Raw genomic sequence first — 26,734 nt, forward strand, 5'->3', positions numbered from 1 at the left:
GGAAGTGAGTTGGAGATCACTTGTTAATATCTGTTGGAGTACCACCTCCTTTGAATTATTAATTCTAGTTATCAGAGGGAGAAGAAGAGGCACTGATTTAGCATCTGCTGCAACCCAGGCACTACGCCAGGCACCCTCTGTGCTGGATTTTCATTTCTTCCATCCCGACCTCCCCCCTGCTTCCTGGTCAGTTTCCTACCATGGAGAGGAGGGTCCCTCTCTCCATACTTGGGACGCTTGGGTTCCTAAGGACTCCCAGCCTCTGGAAATGAGACAATGTTATGATGCAATTGGGAAGTGTCAGCGTGGAGGGTGAGATCATTTTTCCATGGTCGCTACATCCAAAAGACATTGCATTTACTTTGAACTTGAAGATACTGTAATACTTCGGCCCACACTGTCCCTGTTCCTTCCTCGCGGTAAGTGTTATTTCCTCCTGAAGTTAAGTAGGTGGTTCTTGCAGGGAGTAATTTGCAAAGTTTTAGGCTGGATAGTTTGATCGATTTCTTTCACCAAAGCCCTTTTTCTTTCATTTTTGAAAGTAATATATGTACTCATGGATAATTTAGAAATGCAGGGAAGTGTTAGTACTCTAAAAACATAATGACAAATAATGAGTTAGAATGTTTTGAGCCAGGCGCTTGATATACATTATGTCATGCAATCCTCACATTAAACTTGGGAGGGCGAGTGCTATTACTCCCATTCTGCCAACAGGTAAACCGAGTCAGGGAGAAGTTAAGAAATTTGTTTAAGAGTACACAGCTAAAATAGTTAACCCTAAGCGGCTTGTCTCCAAAGCTCATGTCCCTGTATGTAATGCTATTCTGGGCATGAGGTCAGGACTGGGGATGGGGAAAGAGGTGAGGCGAATGGTCACAATCCCCACTACCGAGAAATAATACTACAACATGGGGTAGTACCTTTTAGTCTTATTTCCACATACAAATGCATACAAAAACTGTATGCACTTTTTTTTATACAGTCACAATCGTACCATATATGCTGTTGGGAATGCTTCTTTTCCTCACTTGGCATTGTGTGATGAAGAGGCAGATTTATTATGATGTGGGAAAATGGCATATGCAATTCAGAGGGACTGTTGCAGAAAACACTACTGACTTGACAGAAGCGACTTTTGGCCGGAAATGGGACAGCTCAGTATTACCAATGGTCTGAGGGGAGATCAGGGTGGGAACAACCAAAACCCCCTTCCCTTTGTCTTGTCATCTCCTGCCAGGTCCCTGCAGCCCCCAGCGGCTGCTGAACTGGATGCTGGCTTTGGCTTGCCAGCGAGGGCACCTGGGGTTGGTGAAGCTCCTCGTCCTGACCCACGGGGCTGACCCAGAAAGCTACGCCGTCAGGAAGAACGAGTTTCCTGTCATCGTGCGCTTACCGCTGTACGCAGCCATCAAGTCAGGTGGGTTCCCCGGTCAGTCCCACCCATGGGAACCCTTGCAGGTTGGAGATGTGGGACCTTGTCTTCCCTCTCCCCTCTAGCTCTTGAAACATCTGTGTAGAGCCATTTACAAATTCCATTATTTGCTCTCTCTCAAAATGTCTGCATCGTTTCTCTTTGGCCCCACTTGCCCCTGCAATGGGATTTCAGTGACAGGTACCAACTGTGGCAAATGGGACCATAGTAGGAGCCACTCCACAGGGCAGAGTGCCACAAAATGTCTCCCACGAACAGGAATTTACCACCTCAAGAGAAGTCATAGAGAAGGTCCACCAGCACAACGACCCTTTTCATTCCCATTTCACACATCAGCGTCTGCCATTTTGGACCAGCTGCGACACACTTGGACATCTGAACGCCATTCTCTGTCCTTTAGGAAATGAAGACATCGCCATATTCCTGCTTCGGCACGGGGCTTTTTTCTGTTCCTACATCTTACTGGACAGTCCTGATCCCAGCAAACATCTCCTCAGGAAGTATTTCATCGAAGCTAGTGCCTTGTCCAGCAGCTGTCCAGGGAAAATGGTGAGTAGCCACTGCCCGTGGATAAATCGATAAAGACAAGGTGGTACATATATACAAGGCAGTATTTTTCAGTCATAAGAAGGAAAGACATCCCGCCATTTTCAGCAACATGGATGGACTTTGAGGGCATTGTGCTAAACGAAATAAGTCAGATGCAGAAAGACAAATACTGTATGATCTCACCTCCATGTAGAATCAGAAAAAGCCAAACTCCTAGAAACAGAGAGTAGATGATTTGCCAGGGGTTAGAGGGTGCAGAAAATGGGGAGATGTTGGTCATAGGGTACAAACGTCAGTTACGAGATGGCTAAGTTCTGGAGACCTAATACACAGCTCTGTGATTATAGTTAATAATACTGTGCTCTAGACTTGAAAGTTGCTCAAAGAGTAAATCTTAAGTGTTCTCACCACTTGAAAAGAGTGGTAATTAGATAACATTATACAGGTGTTAGCTTACACTCTGATGGTAATCATTTTGCGATAAGTGTGTTGAATCAGCAGGTTGTACACCTTCAACTTACCCAAGATTTTTTTAAGATTTTTCTTTTGATGAGAGAGAGAGAGAGCATAAACATGGAGGAGGGGCAGAGGAAGACAGAAAAGCAGACCTTCCCACTTAGCAGAGAACCAGATGCACCTGGATCCCAGGATCCTGGGATTATGACCCGAGCCAAAGGCAATTGCTTAACCAACTAAGCCATGCAGGCGCCCCACCCCCACCCCACTTACCCACTACTATATGTCAATTATATCTGAATAAAATTGGAAAAATATGCAGGACATAGTTTTAGTTTTCCTTTTAATAATAAAAGTAGTGTTGTATTAGTCACATTATCTTCAAGTTGGTTTCTTAGATTCAGCACTCTATCATGGACTCCTTCTAGACAGATCACTGTGTCTACAACTCATTCTTTAAATACATGCCCTAAATCCATCCCATTGGTGGACATTTGGATTATTTCTGGGTTTTGCCCTTTGTTATATAATCTGTTTTTTAGGATATTGGCTTCTGTAGATTGAAGTCCCCAAAGTGGATTTTTTTGGGGAATCACTTCCCCAAAAAGCTATGGTGATTCACTTTCACCAGCATTATGTGGGAATCTCTGTTTCCACACCTTGGTCAGCCTTAGATGTCCAGGAGCCTTTTAAAATTCTCAGTCTGCTGGATGAAAATGAGATCTCCTTGTTTTGATGTCCACACTGTTGTTATGAAGAATATCGAGCCTCTTCTCCTACCTTCATGAACTTTTTGCATCTCCCCTCACTTGAGTTGCCTGTTACTGTTTGTTGATTATTTTCCTGAAGGGTTGGTCATCTCTTCCTTCTCATTTTAGAGGATCTTTTTTTGTATCTCAGACTTTAAACCTTTTTTTAAAATCATACATGTTGCCAATATTCTCCCCAATCACTGCTTTTTCTTTTGTGATAACAAAGATAGACTATGTAATCAAATCTCTTTTTTGTTCTGGCATTTGGGTTATATAAGAAGGTCATTTCCCCCTCAATTTTATATAAATATTATCCTCCTGGAATATCTCACGATATTTTTTTCTTTTAGTTTTTACATTTTAAGCTTTCATTTTTCAGGTATTTATTTGTATGTGAGGTATGAGGGGGAGAATCTAGCTTTCATCTTTTCTACAGGGATGATCAGTTATTCTAGCACAGTTTTTAAAATAAAGCTTCCTCTCCCTTCTGAATTGAGATGTCATCATTGTTATTTTCCCCAGTATCTATCTGTATGCATTTTGGGAGTCTCCGTACTGGTCCACTGGCCTATTAATCTGTTTCTAGGTAAATGCCATCCTGTTCTGAGAACAGACATTTCATTTAAGTCTTACAGACTATTAATGCATGTTTTCTACTTGTTTGGTTTTTTTCTTTGAAAATATCTTGACTGTTATTAGACATTTTTTTCTTTTGTGCATTTCCCATGATGACTCTATTTGTGCAGCTTTCAGCTTATTAAAGAACATCTTTCATGTTCTTTAATAAGGTTTTGTATTTTGTTTATCTTATCTATTTTTTTATATTTTTAATGAGATTTTACTACCTGGACCTGCCATGTTTATTTGTGTGTTCTTTCTTGTTTCTGCCACTATATGAATTGAAAATGATTCTTTTCCATTTCTATTTCCAATCCAATGTTACTGATATGGAGAAAAGCTCCTTTGTTTATTTATATTTTATCCAGCCCCTTTACCAGCTTCTCTTATTAATTCTAATCGTTTTCGGAAGAGTTCCTTGAGACTTTTAGATATATGATCAAGTCCAAGTAGGTTTGTCCCTTCTTTTCTAATATTTGTATAACTTATTTTATTTCCTGTCTCATGGTATCACTAGGAATTTCAAAAGTTGAATCATCATGAGGATAGCAGACGTATCTCTCTTATTCCTGATTTTAAAGGTCTTGACCTCAGCAATTTATAGGCATTTGCTGTAGATTTTTGGTAAATAGACTGTTGTTAGATTTAGGTAGTTTCCATGTATTCCTTTTTTGCTTAGGAGTTGATATTGGGAAAGAATGCTAGATTTTGTCAAATCCCACTTTGGGAGGAGCTATTGATATATTCATGTGGCTTTTCTACTTTAACGTGTTGTTATAATGAATGATGATGATATATTTTCCTTTTTATTTATGACATCAGACAGTTTTACTTTTTCTCTTTGGAACTTAATCAGACCAGCCAAGGAGAATTGAGATGTTCAAGTGGTTTTGTCAAAGGACTTTTAGCTTTTATTTACTTCTTTATGATTTGTTCTGTCTGTTAGTTCATTAACTTTAGCTTTTATCTGCACTAAAATCTTCATATTTTCTTCTTCAAGTATTTTATTTATCTCTGAATATTTTAGGGTGTTGTAGTTAAGGTAAGGGCACAGCATTGAGACTTCATGGTCTGATCTGGGTTCCGGATCTTCATCTGATAACTTTACCACTCTGTGTTTTGGTTTCCTCATCTGAGAAGTAGGAAAAAGAGAGAGAAAGTATCTATCTTGGAAGGATACTTGACAATTAAATGCGGTAATAGTTAGAACATTCTAAAACCAGTGCCTGGCACATGGTAAGTATCTAACAGATGATATCTGGTATTATTGGAGTTCTTTTTTTAGATTTATTGGCGTAAATATTTTTCTTTTTTCCTCTAATTTTATCTTGTCAGTTGTAGATGCAAGTCTTTCATGTGCTTTCTTTATCAGAATCTGAACTACACACACACATGACATGTGACATGTACACATTTACATATTTATAAATATACATATGTATGTGTATATATGCATATGTATTTCCTACTTGTGATTTTTTTCTAGTTCTTTCACATTATTCTACAAGTTTTTGGTCTACAGGCCCATTTAATGGCTTTATGCCCCCTTTTGACTTATTTCATGATGTCAAACACCTTTCATCCTGTTCATGCTTCTGTCCTTAAAATTAGGATTTGTGTCTTCTCTGCTCTTCACATGGCCACCCTGCATTCTTTTTCTTTGCATCAGGGTTATACAAGTTTTCCCAGACATTCATCTTCAGTTTTTTTGTTGTCTTAGGTGTATTTCTTTCTTTTTTTTTTTTAGAATTTTTTTTAAAATTTATGTATTTGACAGACAGAGATCACAAGCAGGCAGAGAGGCTGGCAGAGGTGGGGATGGGCGGGGGGGGGGGGGGGAAGCAGGCATCCTGCCGAGCAAAGAGCCCAATGCAGAGCTCGATCCCAGGACTCTGAGATCATGACCTGAGCCAAAGGCAGAGGCTTTTATCCCCTGAGCCAACAGGTGCCCCTCTTAGGTGTATTTCTTATAGATAGCATTTAGTTTTCATCCCATCTGAGGGTGTGTCTTTGAGGAGTCCACTCGATTCACGTTTGTGTGGGACCTGACATAGTCATCTATTACTCACATCTTTTAAATTATATTTATTATATTTACTGCTATTAATAATATCAATAATATTTATTATATTAATATATTATTTATATTAAATATGTTATTTAATATATTTATTATACTTATTTATGATATTATATTTATTGCTATTTCCTTTTAACTGTTCTCTTGTTCTTGCTGGTTTCCTAGTTTTTAAAAGAATGCCAACATTCTTATCAATAGTAAACGTACAATAAATAATTAATATTCGCCTCACCTAGTAAAAGGAAATAGGGACCATGCAGCCCTTTCCTGTATATTGTGCTTGGTGTTTTTCCCAACACTTTCCTACTTGTTCACTATAACACCTCGGTAAGAACTGTGGGGAACAGAATATTTTCCTGATGAAAATATTGTGGTTTAGAGACCTCCTGTTACTTGTCCAAGGACAGCAACTACAACACAGTTATACTCAGCCCAGAACCTGAGTCTCCTGAACTCAGGGCTTTTCCCGTTTCATGATTCCTGGACTATCCCTCCCATGTACATCAGTGGTTGTCACACTTTTCTGTACACTGACTCCCTGGGAACTTTTAAAAACCCCAGCGCTCAGGTCACACCTGACACTAATTGAATCTAAATCGCTAATGGGACCTGCCTCGGTTTCATTTTAAAAATTTCCCAGGTGATTTCAGTGTGCAGCCGGGCTTGAGAGCCAGCAACTTTGATTTTCTTGGGTAAAGGTTAAAAGCCGAAGTGATTGGCATCTCCGTCTGCCGTGGATTTCACTGAGCATCTCCGTCTGCCGTGGATTTCACTGAGCAACGTTTGCTGAGGTAGAGCGTGAAAGCGATCATTGCATTTTAGAAGGAGAAGACAAAGAAAAGACAATGTTACTCTTCTTCTCCTTGACCTAGAAGAGAAAATGAAATTACACTGCAGGCTGAGTCAGGAGGCTTTTTTTGGGGCTTCCCCAAAGCAGGTGGTATTCTGATTATTCATGTGAAATTTCAAAGGCCAAGGGCCTTGCAAGTGGGTGTGTCTGGCTGCCTGTGATCTAGAACCTGCCATAGCACATTCCTTCAGTGCTGCTGGCAGAAGACAGGGAGCCAGGCTGCCCAGAGGGACCCGGCCATCAGGAACAATGACTCAGGAACCACAGGTGAGCCCTCTTAACCTTCCCAGGCGTGCAGTGGTTCTGACCTGGCATTTTTGGTTCCAAAGAGTAGACACGGGCGGCCATGCAAAGAGCGCTTTGCTGCCCTGAGTACACGGCCTGAGAGCTACCTTGGCCTACTGGCATTTGTGACAGTGACTTTGTTGCATTAGTCATGTTGTCTTTGGTGTGTTTATGCTGTGCCTTCTCCACCAGCTAGGAGGGTTTTATTTTGCTTTGTTTTATGTAATTGCTGCTTTGGTGGAAGCCACCGCCAGGGAAGGTTCAGAGCCTTCCTGCGTGCCTCTGGGCCAGGCGTTCCCTCGTTCCCAGGCTGCCACAAGCGGGGGGAGGGGACTGCAGAGAACCCCACGTTGGTGTCCCATTGGCAGGAATAGGCCATTTCGGTTTTGTGGGTGTCCGGTAAGCCAGGCCCGAGAGCCCACACCACGTGGTCTGGACATACTTTCAGGAGAGCAAACCCAAAGCCAAGTCCGACCTGGCCAGAGCTGTCTCTGGGCTAGGGTTGGCCGGTGTCCCTCTTGAAAGCTGCCACACTCTTGCCTGAACATGGAGCGAGACGGCTGTGCTCGTGGCAAGAGCCCGGTCGCCGTCTGCTTTGTTTCCATGAGAAACAGCAACATTTTGAGGTTGGCGTGCCCAGAAAGGAGCAAGAAATCTCCAAAGTGCCAGGAAAGGCCAGCCCAGCAGGTCCTGGAATAACCGTGGTGTTTGTCCCCATGCAGCAGTGAGAGGGCTTTCTGGGGCTGTTCTGAGCCGTTGCAAGGAGACAGAGCTGGACTGAATTTTGGGAAACAACCCAATGGAGAAATTACTAATATCCTCTTAAAAGTCCCTAATGTCTTAAATCTCATAGCTCACCTAGAGAGGAACAGGTATCATTATGACCATCATCATGGCTTCTTGGACCAGCTCTGGGCTGGTGTACCTTAAAAATTCCCGGTGGCCCCACCATTCAGATGCCCTTGTCTGTGCTCAGTAGGAAACATCCTGGCTGCACGTTTTCACAGCCGAAGCAGCCTTTCTCCACCCATGTGACCTGCTGGGTCTGAGGACTTGTGTTCGCAGAATGGCAGAAAGGATAGAAAGCAGCAAATACGGCCTCACGGCTGCTGTTGGGGGGAAAGGGGGACCTTCATGCAGAGTAGGCTGAGTGGGGGCTGCGTGCTCCCGAGAGCCCCTGAGGCACCGTATAGGCAAACAGCCTTTCCCAGTGGACCCCAAGTCCTCTGGGGAGCACCTTTGTTTTGGGTTAGGTCTACTGGTTGGCGCAAAGTCTTTATTCCAGAGCTGTATGCTTTCCAGAACACTTGGACGCACACACATCCCCACCTTCTTAGTCCTTCTCACCTCACAGCCGTAGCGTAGTGGAGTCGGAACCCGCGTCCCCAGAAGTCAGCCTCTGGAGGAGCAGCAGTGCCCCGTGGGTGACGGACAGCGCGAGGTACCGACCCACTGCCCTTTCACCCCCTGGCCCTTTCACCCCTCACTGGTGGGAGAGGAAGATCCAGCCTTTCATCAGCTCCTCGAAAGTTGTAAAAGGACTGTTCCGGCCTCTGTCCGTCAGTTCTGCTTCTCTTGTGCCCTGTCCCGCACACGTCTGTTTCCTCTGGTTTCCAAATACTGACTCTTCCCTGCCCCTTGTGCCTTCCTCGTTTGGGTGCCCTCCCCGTGGCTCCTGGCCACGCTGTTCATTCTCCCTCAGAGCCTGAAATCGGGCAACAGGTGACACAGCACAGCCAAGGAGCAGAGCCAAGGAGCAACCATGCCTGCTGCTCACGACAGGCTTCCTGCTGAATCTTAAAACAATACTACACAGCAGGGGGGTGAAAACGCTTGCCCTTAGTTCAAATGGGGAAAATCATGGATGAAACAGAGATGCAGGAAGAGTAAAACTATTCTTTGACCTTAAATGACAAACCAGAAAATACAGTCGGGGAAGTATGAGAACGGGGTCCAATGTCGGCACAACCGTGGATATCCGTGTAGACAGTTGCGTCTCATTACAGTGGTAATGATACAGATCAATTTCAAACAGGTAAGGGGTAGGCACTGGAAAGTCCTCAGAATATATTTTTATCCCACTGAGCCACCCAGGTACCCTCCTCAGAATATATTTTTAAAAGGGCGTTTATCCCAGTTGTAAAAGGGAGATGATTATATTTTTTTTTTTTTACAAATTTACAAATAGATATAAAGGTACATCGTCAGAAATAAGATGAATGCTTTATAGATTAAAGCAAAAAACTTGCAGGAAAATATAGTTTTAAAAAGAAATATAGGGACACACGGGTGGTTCAGCCAGTTAAGATGTTCCTTCAACTCAGGTCATGATCCCGGGGTTCTGAGATCGAGCCCCACATCAGGCTCCTTGCTCGGCGGGGAGTCTGCTTCTCCCTCTGCCTCCGCCTGCCTGCCTCTCCCCCTGCTTGTGCTCTCTCTCTCAATTTGACAAATAAGTAAATAAAGTCTTTAAAAAAAGGAAATATAAGAGAGCAATGGAAGATTTTTGAACTCACCAAAACACAAATAGATCACGGATACAATGTACATGTCAGTCGATCATTGAATTTCATTCAGCCAATGTTTATAGATCACCCACTAGATGCCCAAGACTCAGCAGTGACCAAGCCAGGACCGTGACCTTTGCCACCACATTGCTCACAAATTCTACCAGGCAGGAAGAGAAATGAGGAGTTAATTTACCCAGAAGGGGACCAAAGCAGTGTATCATGGCACGAACACAGATACAACTTCATTGACAATTACAGAAATTCACATTAAGGCAACTGGAGAGTATTGACACAAGCCTGTGAAACGAGCAAACATAAACATGAATGCCGAGTAAGACACTTGGCACAGTGGTCGAGAAATGGGCACACCGATGCCTTTGCTGGCACAGTCTGTTCCATACGTGCGGAAAGTCACTGGCATCATGTGACAAAAGCCATAAAACCCTTTTCTCCCAGGGAACTGTTCTGAATGTGTATTTCCTTACCTCTAGGGCATAATTTGAAGGAAAAAACAATTCCCACAAACATGGTCAAAACACTGCTATTCATAAGAAGAAGAAATTAGGGGAGGGGCGCCTGGGTGGCTCCGTGGGTGAAGCGTCTGCCTTCAGCTCAGGTCATGATCGCAGGGTCCTGGGATTGAGCCCCATGTCGGGCTCTCTTCTCGGTGGGGATCGAGCTTCTCCCTCTGCCTCTGCATTCCCCTTGCTTGTGCTCTCTCTCTCTCTCTGTCTGTCAAATAAATAAATAAAATCTTTAAAAAAAGAAGAGGAAACTAGGGGATGGAAACAGAAATGTCCAGCTGCAGGAAAAAACTGTACCATGCCTGTTGAACCTTCAGAGTGGATGGCACATAGCCAGGAACAACCCTGCCTATGCCCTCAGCACTCAGCACAGCACTGCTCCAGGACACCCTTGAACTCTGAACCCCACACAACATCCTCAGGAAGCCTTCTTTGACCCACACGCCTGGTCGGATCCCCCTTATATCTCCCAGAGCTTCCTGTCCATTTTATTTATAGCAGTGAACAAAGTTGGAGGTTGTCTGGGTGACACTCTCATCTAATGTCAACTCTCCCATTTGAAAGGAAGCTTCTCAAAAGCAGGGGATTTTGCCAGGTTTGCTTACCCTGTGTTTGAACCCCCGACCCAGCCCCGGTGTAGGGCTGGAACAGGATGATTAGCATGGATGGATGAATGGATGGCTGAAACTTTATATATGCAGCAAATCTCCCATTTACGTAGAACTTATGAGCTGACAAAGGACTGTGCCAATGACTTGAATCACCTATACAGTCCAATGAGGTAAAATTTTTGCCTTTATTTAAAAGTGGAGGAAACTGACTTTTTTCTCAACAGTAAGCTAAGCAGTTTAGTTAACTGCAGACGTTTTATTTCCTGCCCCCCCCCCCTTTCTCAAATAGACGTTGGCAATATTAACTTGGAACTAGTGACGGAATATTTCTTGTAAGCTTCCTATTTTTAAAAGGAATGACTGAAATACTACAGGGGGAAAAATCATAGTGCTTTTTTTTAAAAGATTGTATTTATTTATTTGACACAGAGAGATAGGGAGAGAGCGAGCGAGAGCGCACAAGCAGGGGGAGCAGTAGAGGGAGAGGGAGGAACAGGCTCCCCGCTGAGCAGGGAGCCCGATGCAGGACTAGATCCCAGGACCCCGGGATCATGACTTGAGCCGAAGGCAGACCCTTAACCAACTGAGCTACCCAGGCACCCTGTGATTTTTTTTTTTTTTTAAGGAAAAAAACCTATCTATTTTTTAAAAATTTTAGTGAAGAAAAGGTGATCAATTTTATTAAACACTTTTTGGCATTAGATATTCTTAACTATAGAGATCAAACTGATGGTTACCAGGGGGGAGGTGGGTGGTGGGAAGAGGGAAATAGGTGACGGGGATTCAGGAGGGCATTTGTGTGATGAACACCGGGTGATGTGTGGAGATCCCGAGTCACTATCTTGTACATCTGAAACTACTATAGCACTATATATTAGCTCCACTGAAATTCAGAGAAAAGAATTAAAAACTCAAGAAAAACTTTGGGATACAATACTAAAAAAGAATTATATTGAATTAGGAGCCTCGGGGGAGTGAGTCTCTATTTATTTTCCTTATTTGTCTCTTTTTATGTCACTTTGAGAATTTTTGTAAGTAAATCTTGCATTTCAACATCATTATTTGGTTTGTTATCAACTGTGGCCAAGGACAACCCCTCTCATAACTTAAACATTGTTTTTACATTGATCGTCAGATTGTCATTTTCATTCTTAGATTATTAAAGTTACATTGAAGTCTTTTTTTCATTTAGTCAGTTGGTTGTCGACTGTTATTTTTTTCAAAGACCCTTGAGATGGCTTTGTTTATTGACTTCCTTGTCTTGACTTCCCTCTGGTTTCTCTGTGCTTGGTCTAATTGTTTTAACTTTCCTGTTTTCTTTCAGCTTGCTACTCTAAGTAGGGCGGGGTTGCTTTATTATGTCTCATTTTTTCTGTTTGTAACAGTGATCAGAGTTGTGCGTTGTCTTTTCCATTACTTGTAATAACTTTTGTTGTTCTAAAAATATCTTCTGTTGTGACTTGGTTTTCCTCTCCTACATGAGCATGAACTAAAAGGTCATGTTTTCACGTTCAAAAGATTGGCCACCTTCTAATTCTGCTTCTCTCATTGGTTCTGCCTCTAGTTTGCCTTTGTCCTCAAATAAGAGCGGATGTTTGTGTCTCCCTGCACTTTTTCTTACTCCTTTTTCCTCTTTACTTTTCCTTCATGCTCAGAATTTATTTAAAAAAAAAAATGCAAGTTCCTATCTATTTGAACACAGGATTCATTCTCCTGCCCCCCCCCTTTGGTGATCGCTCATTTTTATGACAGTACGTAACTCTATAATTTCTCTATTCATTATATCTTTGATCTATTGTAGTATGCTGGCATTTTTCTTGAATTTGCTTTAGTTCTTCTTTTACCTTATATTGCCCTGGGTTGGAACATAAAGATTTAACATGGTTATATTTTGGGGTTATGACCGTTTGAGCATCTTGATTACTATCAAGGAGCCTTGGTTATTTCTCTGAATGCCTTCGACACTGTGTCTGCTTTTCCCCAGCCATGGGAAGGGAACATGTTGGTCGAGTAGGAAGTGATCAGAGCGTCAGGCACCTGAATCACCATCTTGGTTATGCTACCTTTGAGTAAGTTGTCTCTTTGAGGTTATCTCTTTTTTTTTTTTTTTTAAGATTTTTAAAATTTATTTGACAGAGAGAGAGATCACAAGTAGGCAGAGAGACAGGCAGAGAGAGAAGGGGAAGCAGGCTCCCTGCTCAGCAGGGATTCGGGGCTCAATCCCAGGACCCTGAGATCATGACCTGAGCCAAAAGCAGAGGCTTAACCCAGGTGCCTCTCTCTGAGGTTCTTCACCTGCTAGACCTTACAGGGTCACTGTGAGGGTGAGCTGAAAAAGTGGCCACGGAAGTCTGCATGTGCGTTGCGAAGGGTCAGCGAGATGGTGTCATCATAACATCACAGCTCAATTTCCCTACAGAGGGTTTCCCTACAGTCTGACCTTGAGTGTGCCCTTGGAGGCACTAGACTGTTCCATGTTGATGGTTTAAAATGCCGTCCTAGCTTTGCTTCTAAGTTATTTTTGTGCTTCTATTTCCCATTGATCTGGTTTCTATGGTAATATTTCCTTTGGTTTGTTCACCTTAAATCAGAGTGGCAGCTAACCGCTACTAATTCTGATATTTACAGTATTTTGAGCAGACGTGCCTTTTCAGCGCTGATTACCCCTTTTTTCTCATTTCATCATTCATTAACTAAATCACTGAATTCATCTTCTTCCTGAATCTGGGAGGAAGGCTCCCTTTCTCTTCTCTCGCCCTTCATTTACTACCTGTAATCATTCTCGGGTCATTTTCGAAACTCTCCTTCACAGGCTTTCTGGCCTGTTTAATAACCAATCTTACTGTTCTTTTCCTTACCTGTTCACTATATTTCTAAACTACTTGTCTCAACAGGCATCTTTTTGGCCTTTAAGAATCTGTTTCTTTCGTTTCCTTTCTTTAATGCGTGGGCCTCTGTCCATGGAATGTTCTGGGTTCTCAGGTCTTGACTTCTCCCCCTCTTTATTTGACTTGTTACCATCTGTATCAGTGCTCTAGTAACAAAGTAAAAATCGGTTGGCTTAAAATAACAGAGATTTACTGTTTCGAGTTTTAGAGGCTAGAGGTCTGGCATCAAAGTGGCAGTAGCAGCAAGCTTCTCTTCCCTCTGAGCTCCAGGGAAGGGTCCTTCCTTGTCTCTCCCTAGCTTCCGGTGGTGGCTGGCTGTCCTTGGCATTCTTGGGTCATAGACCCATGACTCCAGCCACATGCTGTCTTGTCATTGCACATCTTCACATCATCCTGTCTCTGCACTTACCTGCCTTTGTGACCAAACTTCCCCTCTTCATAAGGACACCAGTCATATTTCTTGGGGACCTATCTTCATGACCTCATTTTAACTTTATGTCTCCAAAGACCTTCTGTCCAATGAGGGCCACATTCAGAGGTCCTGGGGGTTAGGGCTTCGACATATCTTTTATGGGAAACACATTTCAGCCCACAACACCATCCCTGTGGCCACCGCTCCATTGCCCATGGCCTGGGTCCCCCGGTCACGGTCACCTCCGATGCACGAGTAGGTGTCCGATCTCCTGCTTGTCCTTACATGCTGAATGTCCCATCTCTTCTTGAGAGCCTTTCCCTGCCTGAGCGCAAGGACTTGAGCAGCCAGGTGTTTGGAAGTGTCACACCAAGGGATTCCCCCCAGGGGGCAAGGAGGTGGACTCAGCAGCAGGCGCCATGGGTCGGGTCTTGTCCATTGTAGCCCTGACCTGCACAAGGAGGCTGGGACAGAGCACGGTCTCCAATGTGCTGATCCTTTGTCTACCCAAATCCCTGTCCTCTCTGGCCTCCTCGGACAGTCGGGGTTCCCAGAGAACATTGGCAGACGTCTTCATTTGCAGGGTTTCTTTTGACTTGTTCTTCTAGCTCTTTGCCAAGTTCATTCTGTTTCAATTAGATCTGTGGGTTCTGCCATGTCTCCAGCCGTCTGGGTGCTCTGACTGCTGCTTCCCACGTCAGAAGGTGGCTCTTGGCTCTCTGGCTGGCCCAACGAGGAGAAGGCATCCTCTGCCATCATCCCAGGAATTTTTGTTTAACCACCAAAAGGAAGGCTTGGGTTTTATGTTGCCAAGGATTCACAAATACATTTTATTTATTTACTTATTTACTTATTTATTTATTTTAAGATTTTATTTATTTACTTGACAGAGATTACAAGTAGAAAGAGAGGCAGGCAGAGAGAGAGAGAGGAGGAAGCAGGCTCCCTGCTGAGCAGAGAGCCTGATGTGGGGCTTGATCCCAGGACTCTGGGATCATGACCTGAGTCAAAGGCAGAGGCTTTAACCCACTGAGCCACCCAGGCGCCCCTCTTCTTTTAGAAGATTCTATCTCCCCCATCCTCTTTGAACATGTGTGTCTTGATGGAATGGACTGATTCTGTAAGCTGCCTCTTTGTGTCATGCCCTGGAGCTTGAGTTGGTCCCCTCAAGGGATTTACAGCCTCAAGGAGGGAAGGTTCTTACAGAGTTAGCCATAGGCCAAGGTCAAACACAGACCAACTGATAGGAACCATGAATTGGCAACACAGAGAGAAGACTGAGTTCCGCTCTGCAGGCTCTTTAGAGACCGGGAGGAGGTGAAATTGAATTTCCACTCTGGTGAGGCTATTCCCCACCTAACCAGTGGCAGAGGCACACAGGCCCCTAGCAGCCCTCAACTGTCAAGGTCAAAATCCAGGCTGAAAGCATCGTAGACCCTAGCCCTTCGCTTACCAATCATCTTTCTTTGACCAATGAGGGTTGCACTGATGTAAGTGCAAACATAAGTGGTATGATTGTGGCGTACTGGCTCTTCCACTATGGTGGTTTAGGTCCGGTGGCTTCAAGAAAGTTTGTGTAAAGTCCGGTAATTGCCATCCCCTCCCCCACCGGATTGCAGCCCCCATTGCAGGACGAGGAGGTCTTTGGTACACAGAAGCACCCCAAGCATCACTCTGCTGAGCCATGCCCTTCCATACATCTAGGCCTTCCCTGATTCGGTCCTAATCGTTACCTCGGCCTCAGGAAGCATGTGTCTAGGTCAGCCCCTGTGCCTTCTGGAAGAGCAGTACTTCCTTCTCTGTTGCCTGACATTCAGAGAGCTCGTGCTTGAGGACAAACATGAGTGTGTTTCCGTCTGTTTGCTCCAGAGTGGGGGTGGGGGGTGATTTGGCCATAGCACTGATGAATGGGGGCCGGGAGGAGGGGGTCCTCCACACCAGCTGTCTTTGATTTTGCAGTTCGGCGTGCATGGCTTTCATTATGCAAGCGCTGGCTTCTCTCTCTCTCTCTCTCTCTCTCTCAGAAACTTGTTTATTGTGATCCTTCCCCGGGCTAAACACAAATAAGTAACAAGGGCTTCGTGGCTCACCCTGCTTGGTTTCCACGTCAAGTGTCCTGTCATTTGCTGAGCGGTGTGCCTGTTAACTTCCCTTCTGCCGCTTTGTAAACACTCAGACACCCTGTCATGTTTGGGCCCCAACAGGAAAATCACTTTTGTCAATGAAAATTTTCAAACCAACCCAAGACGAGGTAGAAATCTCACACACATTTTTTTTCAACCGCCAAGTACAGAAATCCTTTCCCAAGAATGTCCAGACTCCAAGTGTATTGTTCTGTGTTCAGACTTCTGCTTTTGACTCCTTCTTCTGGGGCGTAAGTTTAACAGATTTCCACCCTGCAGAAATTCTGGTTGGGGGGGTGAGTAAGACCTAGAAAGAACTCTCAATTTTAGGAAATGGCGGCATCTGCTTCCTCCACTTCCCCGTGTCTGGCGAATTCGGTGGCGCACACAGCCACTCTGTTCTTCTCGATGATTTTTTTCTGCTAGAACAGTGCCCTCCAAATGAAGCAAGATGGCATTGCCATGATACAGACCCTCGTGGGAGACAAGGAGGCAGTCCGGGCACCCAAGCTTGCAGGATTGGCAGGATTTAGACAGGAGGCAGAAGGGCTGTGAATTCCAGGGGAGACACCCCAGAGCAGGGTCCAGAGCCAATGCGGGGACAGACCTGGGTGTGAAAGCAGAGACCAGCAGGCCTGCAGAAGCTCGGACCCTCGAGAGACCTCATGACACCCCCCTTCAAAACGAGGCTGGTTTTCAGGAATAGCTCTCTTAGCTCCAGGCCTACCAGCCTTGTGCTTCCCACAGTGTCCAGGCATTGCCAAACCACACACATTCCCGGGGGGAGGGTCGACAGCTCCCCAGCCAGCCCCCTGCCCCCGGCAGATGGGCCAGTCAGTTACTGACGGTGAGGCCACACTCCCTGGGTCCCCACAGCCTACCTGAGAATCTCAGCGTCGGGTCCGCATTCTGAGCCCCATGGTTTGTTCATGAACAGGCAGTTTCTGGGTTTCATTGACATTTTCTCCTTGGCCTTGACTCCTCTGCTCTTGGGAGCACAACCATCCCTCAGTCGCTTCTACCTACAATGAATTAACTCCGTAAGCCCTCTGCCAGCGGGGACGCAGAGGGCAAGCAGAGGGCAGGGAGGAGACAGTGAGGCAGACAGCTGGAAAGTGGCTGGGGAGACTGGTGGTGTGGGGGCTCCCCAGGGAAGGAGTTCGGGGGCCTTGCTGCAGGCAGACTAGGTGGGGGAGGGAGGGAGGGCTGAAGGGTGGTGACATTTTCGGGCGATCGATTGGGTTGGAGGTGTGAATGGACGGATCTAGGTTCTCAGTGGTTGGATTCTGGGCCAGTGCACAAGCATTTATTTAGTGTCTGCCACACGCGGGGCACACTGCTGACCACCTGAGACTGTCGGTCAAGGCTCTGTGCAGCAGGTACCCACGGGATGGGCTCTGGACTGCCTGCTGGGGCACAGGGGATGAGCCCCAGTCTGAGTTAGCGTGGAGCAAAATCAGCAGGTGGGCTCCTATAAGGGGAGATGAGCCAGACAGAGCCCGAGAAGGTGTCCACGTCTGCTACAACTTGCCCGAGGACCCACGCAGAACTAGGCAGGCAGACTCCAGGCTTGGGGCTCCTGAGGTGGAGTGCCTGCTCTTGATGGGATTATAGGCTGCAGCTCCAGACTCCCAGAACATGACAGAAATGCAAGAGGGAGACTGCAATCCGGCTCATTTCCAGTTTGTTAGGATTTTTTGATGGTCCTGTCATTTGATTTATAAGACTTTCCGTAGACATCTAAGATGTGTCTTAAAAATCAAAATCAAAACCAGCCTCCTTTTCAGCTTCCTTTTGGCTGCTGGGTCAGTCCAAGACAGATCCCCTTAGTGCTGAATGATCAGAAATGGCCACACAGGGTGAGTGGAGAGTCAGACTGTGATCTGCTCTCTGGTCCTGGGCCCGGGACCAGTGTGTGTCTCCAAGAACCCAGGAAGAGAAGAACACCAGGCCCTTGGAGGGCCTTCCTTGACTGGGCATTGCAGAGCCTGGAACCTTCCTCTCAGCCCGCCCCTGGGTTGGCCGTCATGCTGATCCCAAGGCTCCCTCAGGAGCACACTGTCCTCCTCAGCACACAAGCCAGGGAGAATCCTGGGTCCTGAAGTGACCTAGACATCATCTGGCCCCAACCACTTCTTTAACAAATGAAAACCAACAATAACCAGACCAAGGATGATGCAATTACGAATTATAGAAAGATTAGGAAGAAGCCCATGTGGCTGGATTTGAACTGCAGGCGTCAGGATTCACTCCTGTGGAATGCAGAGCTGTGTCGGATCCATGGGCTGAGAAGCAGCGACACCCCAGCAGCAGTGGGCACACCTAGCACCCAGATTCTAGTTTCTAAATACCATTTTCTGCTCAAGGGAATCAGGGCAGATTCTGGGGCTGGGGCTTGGAAAGAAACGGGGGTGTCAGATTTTTCTAGGAAGTAAGTAAATATCCCAAACAGGTAGGAATATGAAGGAGCCCCCTTGATGGGACTCCCACTGGCCAAACTGGGGGTGACCAGAGCGACAAAAGACATAATGATAAGAATAATAATTGTAACACTTAGAATAAAGAAAGAATCCATGACTCCAAAGCGATACTTAAAAGGAGCAGGGAGACCCCATTGTGTACAGAAGAATGCCAGGTAACAAATGCAGAAGGAATGGTAGTTTTAGGAAAATCACTGCTTTGTAACCATCAGCATACTGACTGAGCCAGGCTAGGCTCAACAATGGCCACTGAAACCACTGGGTGGAATAATGTAGGAACGCAAGACAGAATATCACTCAGAATATCACTCTACCTATCCTTACAAATCACAGAGTAAAATGTACCTTTACAAAGGCGGAGGGGGGGGGGTGTCTGACGGACACTACCTTTAACAAGGGAGCGGACTTGGCATCATCAGTAGCAGAACAAGCTGACAGCAGGTGACCTATGGTGATGTTCTGTTGAGAGGACTCAGTGTTGTCTGAGATGCTTGCCAAAAATGCTTCCCTTGAATCTGAACAAGAGGGGAAACAACTAAGTAAATTCAGATTCTGGGATAGTCTACGAGACTGCTGGAATGACTTGAAAAACTGCATTGCCAGTGTTGAAAAAAGACATAAGAAGCCACAAGGACTCAGGGCGCCTGGGTGGCTCAGTGGGTTAAGCCTCTGCCTTTGGCTCAGGTCATGATCTCAGGGTCCTGAGATGGAGCCCCACATCGGGCTCTCTGCTCAGCAGGGAGCCTGCTTCCTCCTCTCTCTCTGCCTGCCTCTCTGCCTACTTGTGATCTCTCTCCCTGTCAAATAAATAAATAAAATCTTTAAGAAGCCATGAGGACTCTTCTAGGTTAAAGTAGAGGGACATGCAATGTGTGCTTCTGGATGGGATCCTGAATCAGGACACAAAATAGTCATAGAAGACCCTTTGGGATAACCGGGACTATGTGGACATGGACGGTGGATTTGATAATATTGTATTGATTTCGTTTCTTGAAAATGATCAGTATATGGCGGTCAAGTAGGAAAATATTTTTGTTCTGTAGAGACACGTGCTGAAGTATTCAGGGGTGAAGTGCCACGATAGCTATGATTTACTTGGAAACGATGCAGCAAAAAAGGAAGAGTAGGGGGCCCACCAGGGGGTACAGCTAGTTAAGCATCTGAGCCTTAGTTTCGGCTCAGGTCATGATTTCATAGGTCACGGGATCGAGCCCCGTGTGGGCTCCGTGCTCAGCATGGACTCTGCTTGGGACTCTCTCCCTCTGCCCCTTCCCCTCTCCAAAATAAATCTTAAAAAAAAAAAAAAAAAAAAAGTAAAGTGTGTGTGGAGGGAAAAGAGAGAAAGCAAATGTGGTGTCAGGTTAACAGTGGGATCTAAATGAAGGGCATTTCATGTGTATTCACAAAGTTCAGCTCTTCCACAGTTCTGAAATTTTTCAAAATAAAAAAGTGTGGGGAAAGCCGTAAGGACAAGGGAAGCAGCAGTAGAGTGACCTTGTCTTTTTTTAAAAAAATCAGCTGAGGCTAAAACTTCATTCTCTTGACCCCAAATCCAACAGAGCCTCACCTGTCCGTGTCCATCCAGGTGAATGGAGAGACAAGACAGAGTCCTTCACCTCCTGGGTCCAAGACCTGAGTTTGGAGAGGGTGTCCCAGACCCCCAGACCCACGCATTCCAATCCGGGCTGCGTTGCTAAGGAGATAAAGACCAGGCACACATCGCCATCTAGTGGCCACATAAGGAAGCGTGTGTGCTGCTGCCTATTCTGAATCCAAACTTAATCCACGTTACTGCTCCCCGCTCCCCGCCCCCTCCCCGCCCCACGCAGGCCCCTGGCTTGGTTGTTACATTTTCCCGTTGGCCATGCACTGATTTTTTTGTTTCATATGGACTTACAGTTGCTTTGGAGAAACAAGCCAAAAAGCTGATTTCCTGCCCCCCAGAAACCGAATTGAGACCAATCCTTTGAGAATCCAGAAAAAAAGAGAAAAACCCTGCTCATGTGTATTTAACCACCACACCCCAGCAAACCACTGGCCTTTCTGACTCCCTCTTGTGGAAATAAACGAAGGCCAACCAAATGAGAAAAGCAAAGGCAATTTATTCCAAGTTTGCCGTAGCAAGGGCGTCAGCTACCCTCTCCTGCAGTTTTGGTGGAGCCATGGGGACGCTCTCTGGTGGGAGAAAAGGGAAGCCTCTGGTATGCCCCCCCCACCCTGGGGGGCCATTGATGGGGAAGCTGGAGACAGCTCATGAGAAGAGAGGTTGTCCTGTGTGATTGGTTGGGGGAGCACTTTGGCTTCCTCTGGCTCATTTGAGTGGGACGTGGGGACAAAGACTGGGGAGTCTGCCTGTGATTAATCAAGTCCTGGCCCTTCGGGGCTGATTGTTACAGAAGTTACTGGCCATGGTGGGCTAGCCATGGTGGTGTGGTTCCCTACAAGCCTGGCTCAGAGCGGGCTGGCTTCCTGGGCTCATTATTGTAGAGAAGAGGGTTAGTTTCCCAGGCAGGTTGCCACACGTGGCGTGTCAAAGTTCTGTTTTTTTATATATGGCCTGGCCATTGTCTGTGTATTTGGTTCTTCTCAGTCTGGAAGCAGCCCATCTACAAGCTCCCAGTGTGGGGTCCGCCATATTGCAGGTGGCATCCACTCTCAGAGGGGTTTGGGAGACCCAGGTTGGGTCTTCTGTCTTCTTCTCCAGTCTGGGGGAGACCCCCTCCAAGCATGGGTGGCTCTGTACAAAACAGGTGTCATTCCCGCGGATTCCGGCCCTGGAAGAAGGAACATTCATGGACCCCCCCCCCCCGAAATGGGTTCCCCCTAGAGGTTGGAGAGTTGGGGAGCAAAGTTTTGCAGAGGTCACTTGTGAGATGCAGATGCGGATGGAAATAGGTACCACCACACACACACACACCCCCAGTGCCAGCCACAAGGTGGCCAAGGTCCTGACACCCTGGGACTCCAGCTGAGATGAACAGAAACAGACAAACTCACAATTGAATAAATCATTGCTCTATTCTAAGGCGACACTGGCCCCTGGGCTTCCTGCCCGAGGGGGCTTTTCCCCTTTCTCCAAACCCAGGCTCTCTGTGTGAAGTGGGCCCACCTCAAGCTGCCCTGGGTAGATCTCGACTGGCTCATAGACATCTCCTGCCAGATCACGGAGCTGGATCTTTCTGCCAACTGCCTGGCTTCCCTCCCCTCCATCATCCCCTGGGGACTCATCAACCTTCGGAAGCTGAACCTCTCCAAGAACCACCTGGGGGAGCTGCCTGCCGTTCAGTCATCAGATGAAATCATCTGCTCCAGGTGGGCACCCGCCCCCTCGCAGGCCCCTCGGGGTGCGCACGGGGACCTCCGAACCCAGCACGACCCCCCACTCCTCCCAGTCCTCCTGCTATGTACTCCTGGATCAGAGTTTGTGGTTGGAAATCCGGTTCTCCGTAAAAGGAGGGGAATTTTGCTGCCCTTACACAGTTCCGAGGAATACGGCCCCCCCTCCTTTCAAGGGGAATGCAGAGACGTCTGGGGGGGAGTGGTTTGTCTCAGCCCAACCTTATGTGCATGGTGGCCGTGCCCGCTGCTCACCCGAGATGTCCCCTCTTGGTCCTGCAGACGGAAATCCAAGGAGGCTGGACGTTGCCTGCCTGGGGGACACAGTGAGGCCCACGGGAGCCCGTTTTTATTTGACCTCCCAGGGACAGTGGGAAGGGCCTCCCAGAAAGAGTTTCCCCAAAAGCACTCTGGCAGTGGGTGGATGGCATGGGCAGCTCCTAGTTTCCTTTCTCAGGAGGCCTTGGGAGGAAACCTGAGCATGGCCCTTAGAGCTCCATGAGAAGGGGAAGGGCCTTACCTTCACTCTGTAAGGGTTTGAGCCAAGTTCAAAAGCTAAGGCTTCACCTAGAGTGAGCTAAGAGAGAATGCTGCACAGGGCACAGGGTCAGGAAGCAAGCCACAGGGAAGCCACACAAACATTTCAAGAACGAGGGCCTTCTGAGTTGGGGTCCTCAGCCAGGGCAAGCTGGGGGAGGGTCCAGGTGGCCCAAAACACAGACCTGTGGCCTTCCAGCAGCTTCGAGGGCACCAGCTGACTTTGCTCTCCTCTCCTGAGAAAGGTTCGTATCCCTCCTGGTCAGTGAGACCGGGGCCCACCAAAGACACGTGTGATTTTCTTCGTCTCTGCGGGACGTGGTAACAGTTAATGGGGTGAAAAGACATTTTCAGTGCACGCTCTTCAGCACTGCACGAGGGGAAATACAGAGAAACATGTCGCAGGGTTGCCTTTCCTCTTTCTTCTGATGCCCTGACTGCCTCCCTCCCCAACCACAGGCTCCTCGAGATAGACATTTCCAGCAACAAATTGCCGCACCTCCCACCGGGATTCCTGCACCTCTCCAAACTCCAAAAACTGACAGCTTCCAAAAACTACTTAGAGAAACTGTTTGAAGAAGAAGGTGGTACGTTGTATCATCGGCGCCCTGACCTCAGTCGTCGTTGAGTTCTTGACCGCGTCTTCTTACCACGTTATTATTTTCTTTTTCCCCAGCCACTAACTGGATCGGTTTGCGGAAGCTGCAGGAACTCGATATTTCTGACAATAAATTGACAGAACTCCCTGCACTTTTCCTCCACTGCTTCAAGTCCCTCAGTTTTCTCAACGTCTCCAGAAATAACCTGAAGGTGTTCCCAGATGCCTGGGCCTGCCCTTTGGTGAGTATTGTACCAGAAATCAGGAAAGGCCGGTCAAGCCAGCATCTCATGTGCACCGGAGCTCTGGTCAGGGCTCTGTCTCACTTCCTCCTCTTGGTGACCAGGTTGGGTAGCAGCACTGCTGTTCCCTTGTTACCACTCAGAGGTGTCACTGGGCATCGAGCCCCTGAGTGTCTTAGGCGACTCACCTGTAAGCCAGCCCTGCCTCCTCTACTCCCCCCACCCCAGGCCCAGCTCCCGGCTCGAGATTCCTGCCATAACCCCCCATAGAAATTTCCACCGTTACAGCCTGCCCATCTGACATAGGAGTTCTGCCCCAAAGTGGGGTGGGGGTGTGGTTCCTTTCCATGAGCTGTGAAATAAAAACGAAGAAGAGAAGAAGAAATAATTCGCCTCCACCTCCCTGACAATTAAATGGTGTTTTTGTTTCTGGGGAAGTTTGCTTGTTAAAACAGATGAGCCGGCCTAAAGAATATTTATGTGTTATTGCTGTTGGTTTCAAACCAAGAAACTCTCCATCGCTCGCATGCGCTTTCTGGCTTCCACAGCTGTGTGCGGGAAACCCGCTCGTCCCTAGATCTTGATCCTGAATGATGCCGTTATTTCCAAGGACAATGGGCCAGATGTTCTGGAATGAAGGGATGGGGGCAGGAGCCACCTTGGTCTCCCTCAGGAAGCTGTTCCCGCCCCTTCCTTGGAGCAAGGACAGGAACACGGGACATGACAGTTTGTAGCCTCGTAACCGTGTTGTATTTATAACAGAGCCTTAGCTGTCGAGTTCTGATTTTTCACATCAGTTTTGGAAAAGGTCTTTCACTGCACTTCAAAAGCAAATTAATATCTCCTTCTCTTTCTCGTCAAACTCCTAGAAATGTTGTAAAGCATCCAGAAACGCCCTGGAATCTCTACCGGACAAGATGGCTGTCTTCTGGAAAAACCACCTGCGCGATGTGGATTTCTCAGAAAATGCGCTCAAGGAAGTTCCCCTGGGGCTTTTCCAGCTTGACGTAAGTAAGCCTCATGGCCCTCTCTTTCTCATTGTTGGCTTTTGTGAGGAAATCAGTCCACGTCGCTGTACAATCTGTTGGCTTCTCCTGAGCTTCTGAAACAAAAAAAAAAAAAAAAAAAGAAAGAAAGAAAAAAGGTTCAACTCTCAAAATTGTGCATGTTTATGAGCATAGATTGGAAAGAAGTGAGCAGCATGAAAACAGCTCTGTGAGGGGAAGCGAGAGCACAGGTTTTCATCCTCCAGGACTCTTCAATGTTGAAAAGCGTGAGCATAGCCCCGCAGCCCTGTCTGGCCTTCTCTGGCCTCTTTCGGGACTCCCGGGTGCCCACCCCTCCCCCACTCCCCCAAGGCCTACCGGTGTGCAAAGCTGAGGGAGCACCGTGGGGCGGGGTCTTCTTGCCCACCTCCCTCCCCAGAGGTGGCAGAACTGGAATTCCTGGGGCTCGGAACCTTCCTTGGCTGGGAACCCAAGAAAGTGCCTTTTTCCAGACCCCCATGTCTCCCCGACCCAACCACCTGGGGCTGCTTTCCTGTCTTAGTTGCTTTGCTGATCCGTCTCTGTTTTCCCCACTTGGACAGGAGCCCTAGAAGGCGAGCGTAGCTCTTGTTCATCTCTTGGCACTGAGGGCTGCCCCGCCTCAGGGCCTGACCAGCGTGGGCTGAAGGCACCCGGGCAACCCGGGGCAGAGCACACCTCGGCACCCCCGTCCTGCCACGCTGGCCTCATGGGCCCCCACAGATTCTCGTGCCAGGAGAAGCACTGCTTCCCCTCGTGTTCAGGGACCCCTAAAGGGCCAGGAAGGTACCTTTCATCTGTGTGTTCTCAGGGAGCAGGGCCATCGAGTCTCAGGCCCCAAGGCATGCACACATCAAGCGGGACCCTGGTAGGTGAGGGCGTAGGTCACTGCTACCCTCAGAGGCCCCCCTGGCCATGAGTTGAGTCCCCTGCTCTGGGTCGGTTTCCTCATTTCACTCCAGCTGTTTGCTCACTGGGTTTTCTGGTTTCCACTGAGGCCAGAAGCAGGAGATCCTGAGGGAAAGAATGTTGCCCAGGACCTTACCACTTGGCCCTGTGGGACCTTGTGTTTGCTCACGGGTCTCCCCCTCCAGATGGGGGTCGTGGGAGGCCCTGCATGACCCCAGGGTTCTGGGGCTTGGCGCGTGCACGGCCCTATGAGACATTCCGTGACAAACCGGTTGTGACGGTGGGGAAGTCCTGGGCCCTCCCTTGACATGGGAGAGGCGACGGCATGGGGAAAGGAGTACAAAGTGGTGGGGGAGCCCATTCGCACTCCTGAGCCACGGCCACTGAGGACAGGAGAGTCTGTGTCCCTGGGAAAGGTGTTGAGAAAGGTTGTAGGGTGCCCCCTGTGCGCCCACTAAGGTAAAATATGTGACAAGTCCAAGGACGGAGCTTGTTCCCTGCAGTTCCTGGTGGGCGGACAGAGGGCCCGTGGCCAGGGAGTCAGCAAGGGGCACCAGGTGTCCCTGCCGCCCTCCCCTGCCCAGGGCATCACCTGAGGAGGTTACAGGAGGCAGGGGCGCCCCACAGTGTGCTACAGTCCCTCCCCCGTGGAATGCCTCAGCCCGAGGACCCTTAGCGTTGGCCGCTGCTCCCCGGACGGGCCATGCTAATTGTCACTCTTCAGAGGGCCCAACACTGAGACATACTTGTCCTCCTTTCGTTCTGGAATAACTGCCTCCCATTGATCAGGAGGGACAGACCGTGTACAGACGTCCCGTTTGCTGCGTTAGGTATAATCTTGCGAGTAAGAGCCTTTCCTTAGCCCGACACTATTAGAATCTTCGCGAAGGCGAATCGGTTGTCATCATTTTGCTGCATTGTCTCAGGGAGCTGACCCTTCTCCCTGTGGTGTTTGATGGTGTCTCTGCATCTCTCTCTCTCTCTCTCCAGGCCCTCCTGTTCCTGAGGTTACAGGGAAACCAGCTCGTGGCACTGCCGCCTCAAGAGAAGTGGACCTGCAGGCAACTCAAAACCCTGGATCTTTCCAGAAACCAATTTGGCAAGTAAGCATGGAGGCTCTGGCAAGTTCCAGAATGCATGTGTGACCTCAGTCCGGCAGCCCCGTGGGCCAGTGTCTCTGTTGGTTTGTCAGGGCGGCTGTTACAGAGCGCCGCAGGCCTGGGAGGGGCAAGGGGGACTTAAAGAGGAGACGTTTATTCCCCCCACATGCCCGGAGGTGGGAAATCCAAGGTTAAGGTGACAACATGGCTGGTTTCCCCTGAGGCCTCTCCCCTGGGCTTGCATAGAACCGGCTTTTCCCCGTGTCTCCTGTGGTCTTCCCGCTGTGCATGCCTGTGTCCAAATCTCATCTTAGAAGGACACCAGTCAGACTGGTTTAGAGCCCACTCACATGGCCTCATTTTAACTTGTTTACTTCTTTAAAGACCTGCCTCCAATTACAGTCACATTTGGAG

The 26,734-nt window shown here is 47.5% G+C and overlaps 1 protein-coding gene across 7 annotated transcripts in view; it reads left to right on the forward strand.

The window, feature by feature from the left end:
• LRRK1 (leucine rich repeat kinase 1) overlaps positions 1-26,734 on the forward strand; it is a 122,110-nt gene that overhangs the window by 50,353 nt on the left and 45,023 nt on the right. For 5 of the 7 annotated variants that reach the window (XM_032342214.1, XM_032342216.1, XM_032342215.1 and 2 more), the window contains 7 exons: positions 1,241-1,420; positions 1,836-1,984; positions 21,659-21,885; positions 22,906-23,033; positions 23,123-23,286; positions 24,156-24,293; positions 26,211-26,323. In XM_032342214.1, the coding sequence (XP_032198105.1) occupies positions 1,241-1,420; positions 1,836-1,984; positions 21,659-21,885; positions 22,906-23,033; positions 23,123-23,286; positions 24,156-24,293; positions 26,211-26,323 (1,099 nt within the window). Of the gene's footprint in view, positions 1-1,240; positions 1,421-1,835; positions 1,985-12,641; positions 12,740-21,630; positions 21,886-22,905; positions 23,034-23,122; positions 23,287-24,155; positions 24,294-26,210; positions 26,324-26,734 lie in introns of those variants that run through there. The other 2 variants (XM_032342218.1, XM_032342219.1) reach the window with 2 other exon arrangements.

The sequence above is a fragment of the Mustela erminea genome, chromosome 5 (genome assembly GCF_009829155.1).
Source record: "Mustela erminea isolate mMusErm1 chromosome 5, mMusErm1.Pri, whole genome shotgun sequence".
Classification (NCBI taxonomy): Eukaryota; Metazoa; Chordata; class Mammalia; order Carnivora; family Mustelidae; genus Mustela; species Mustela erminea.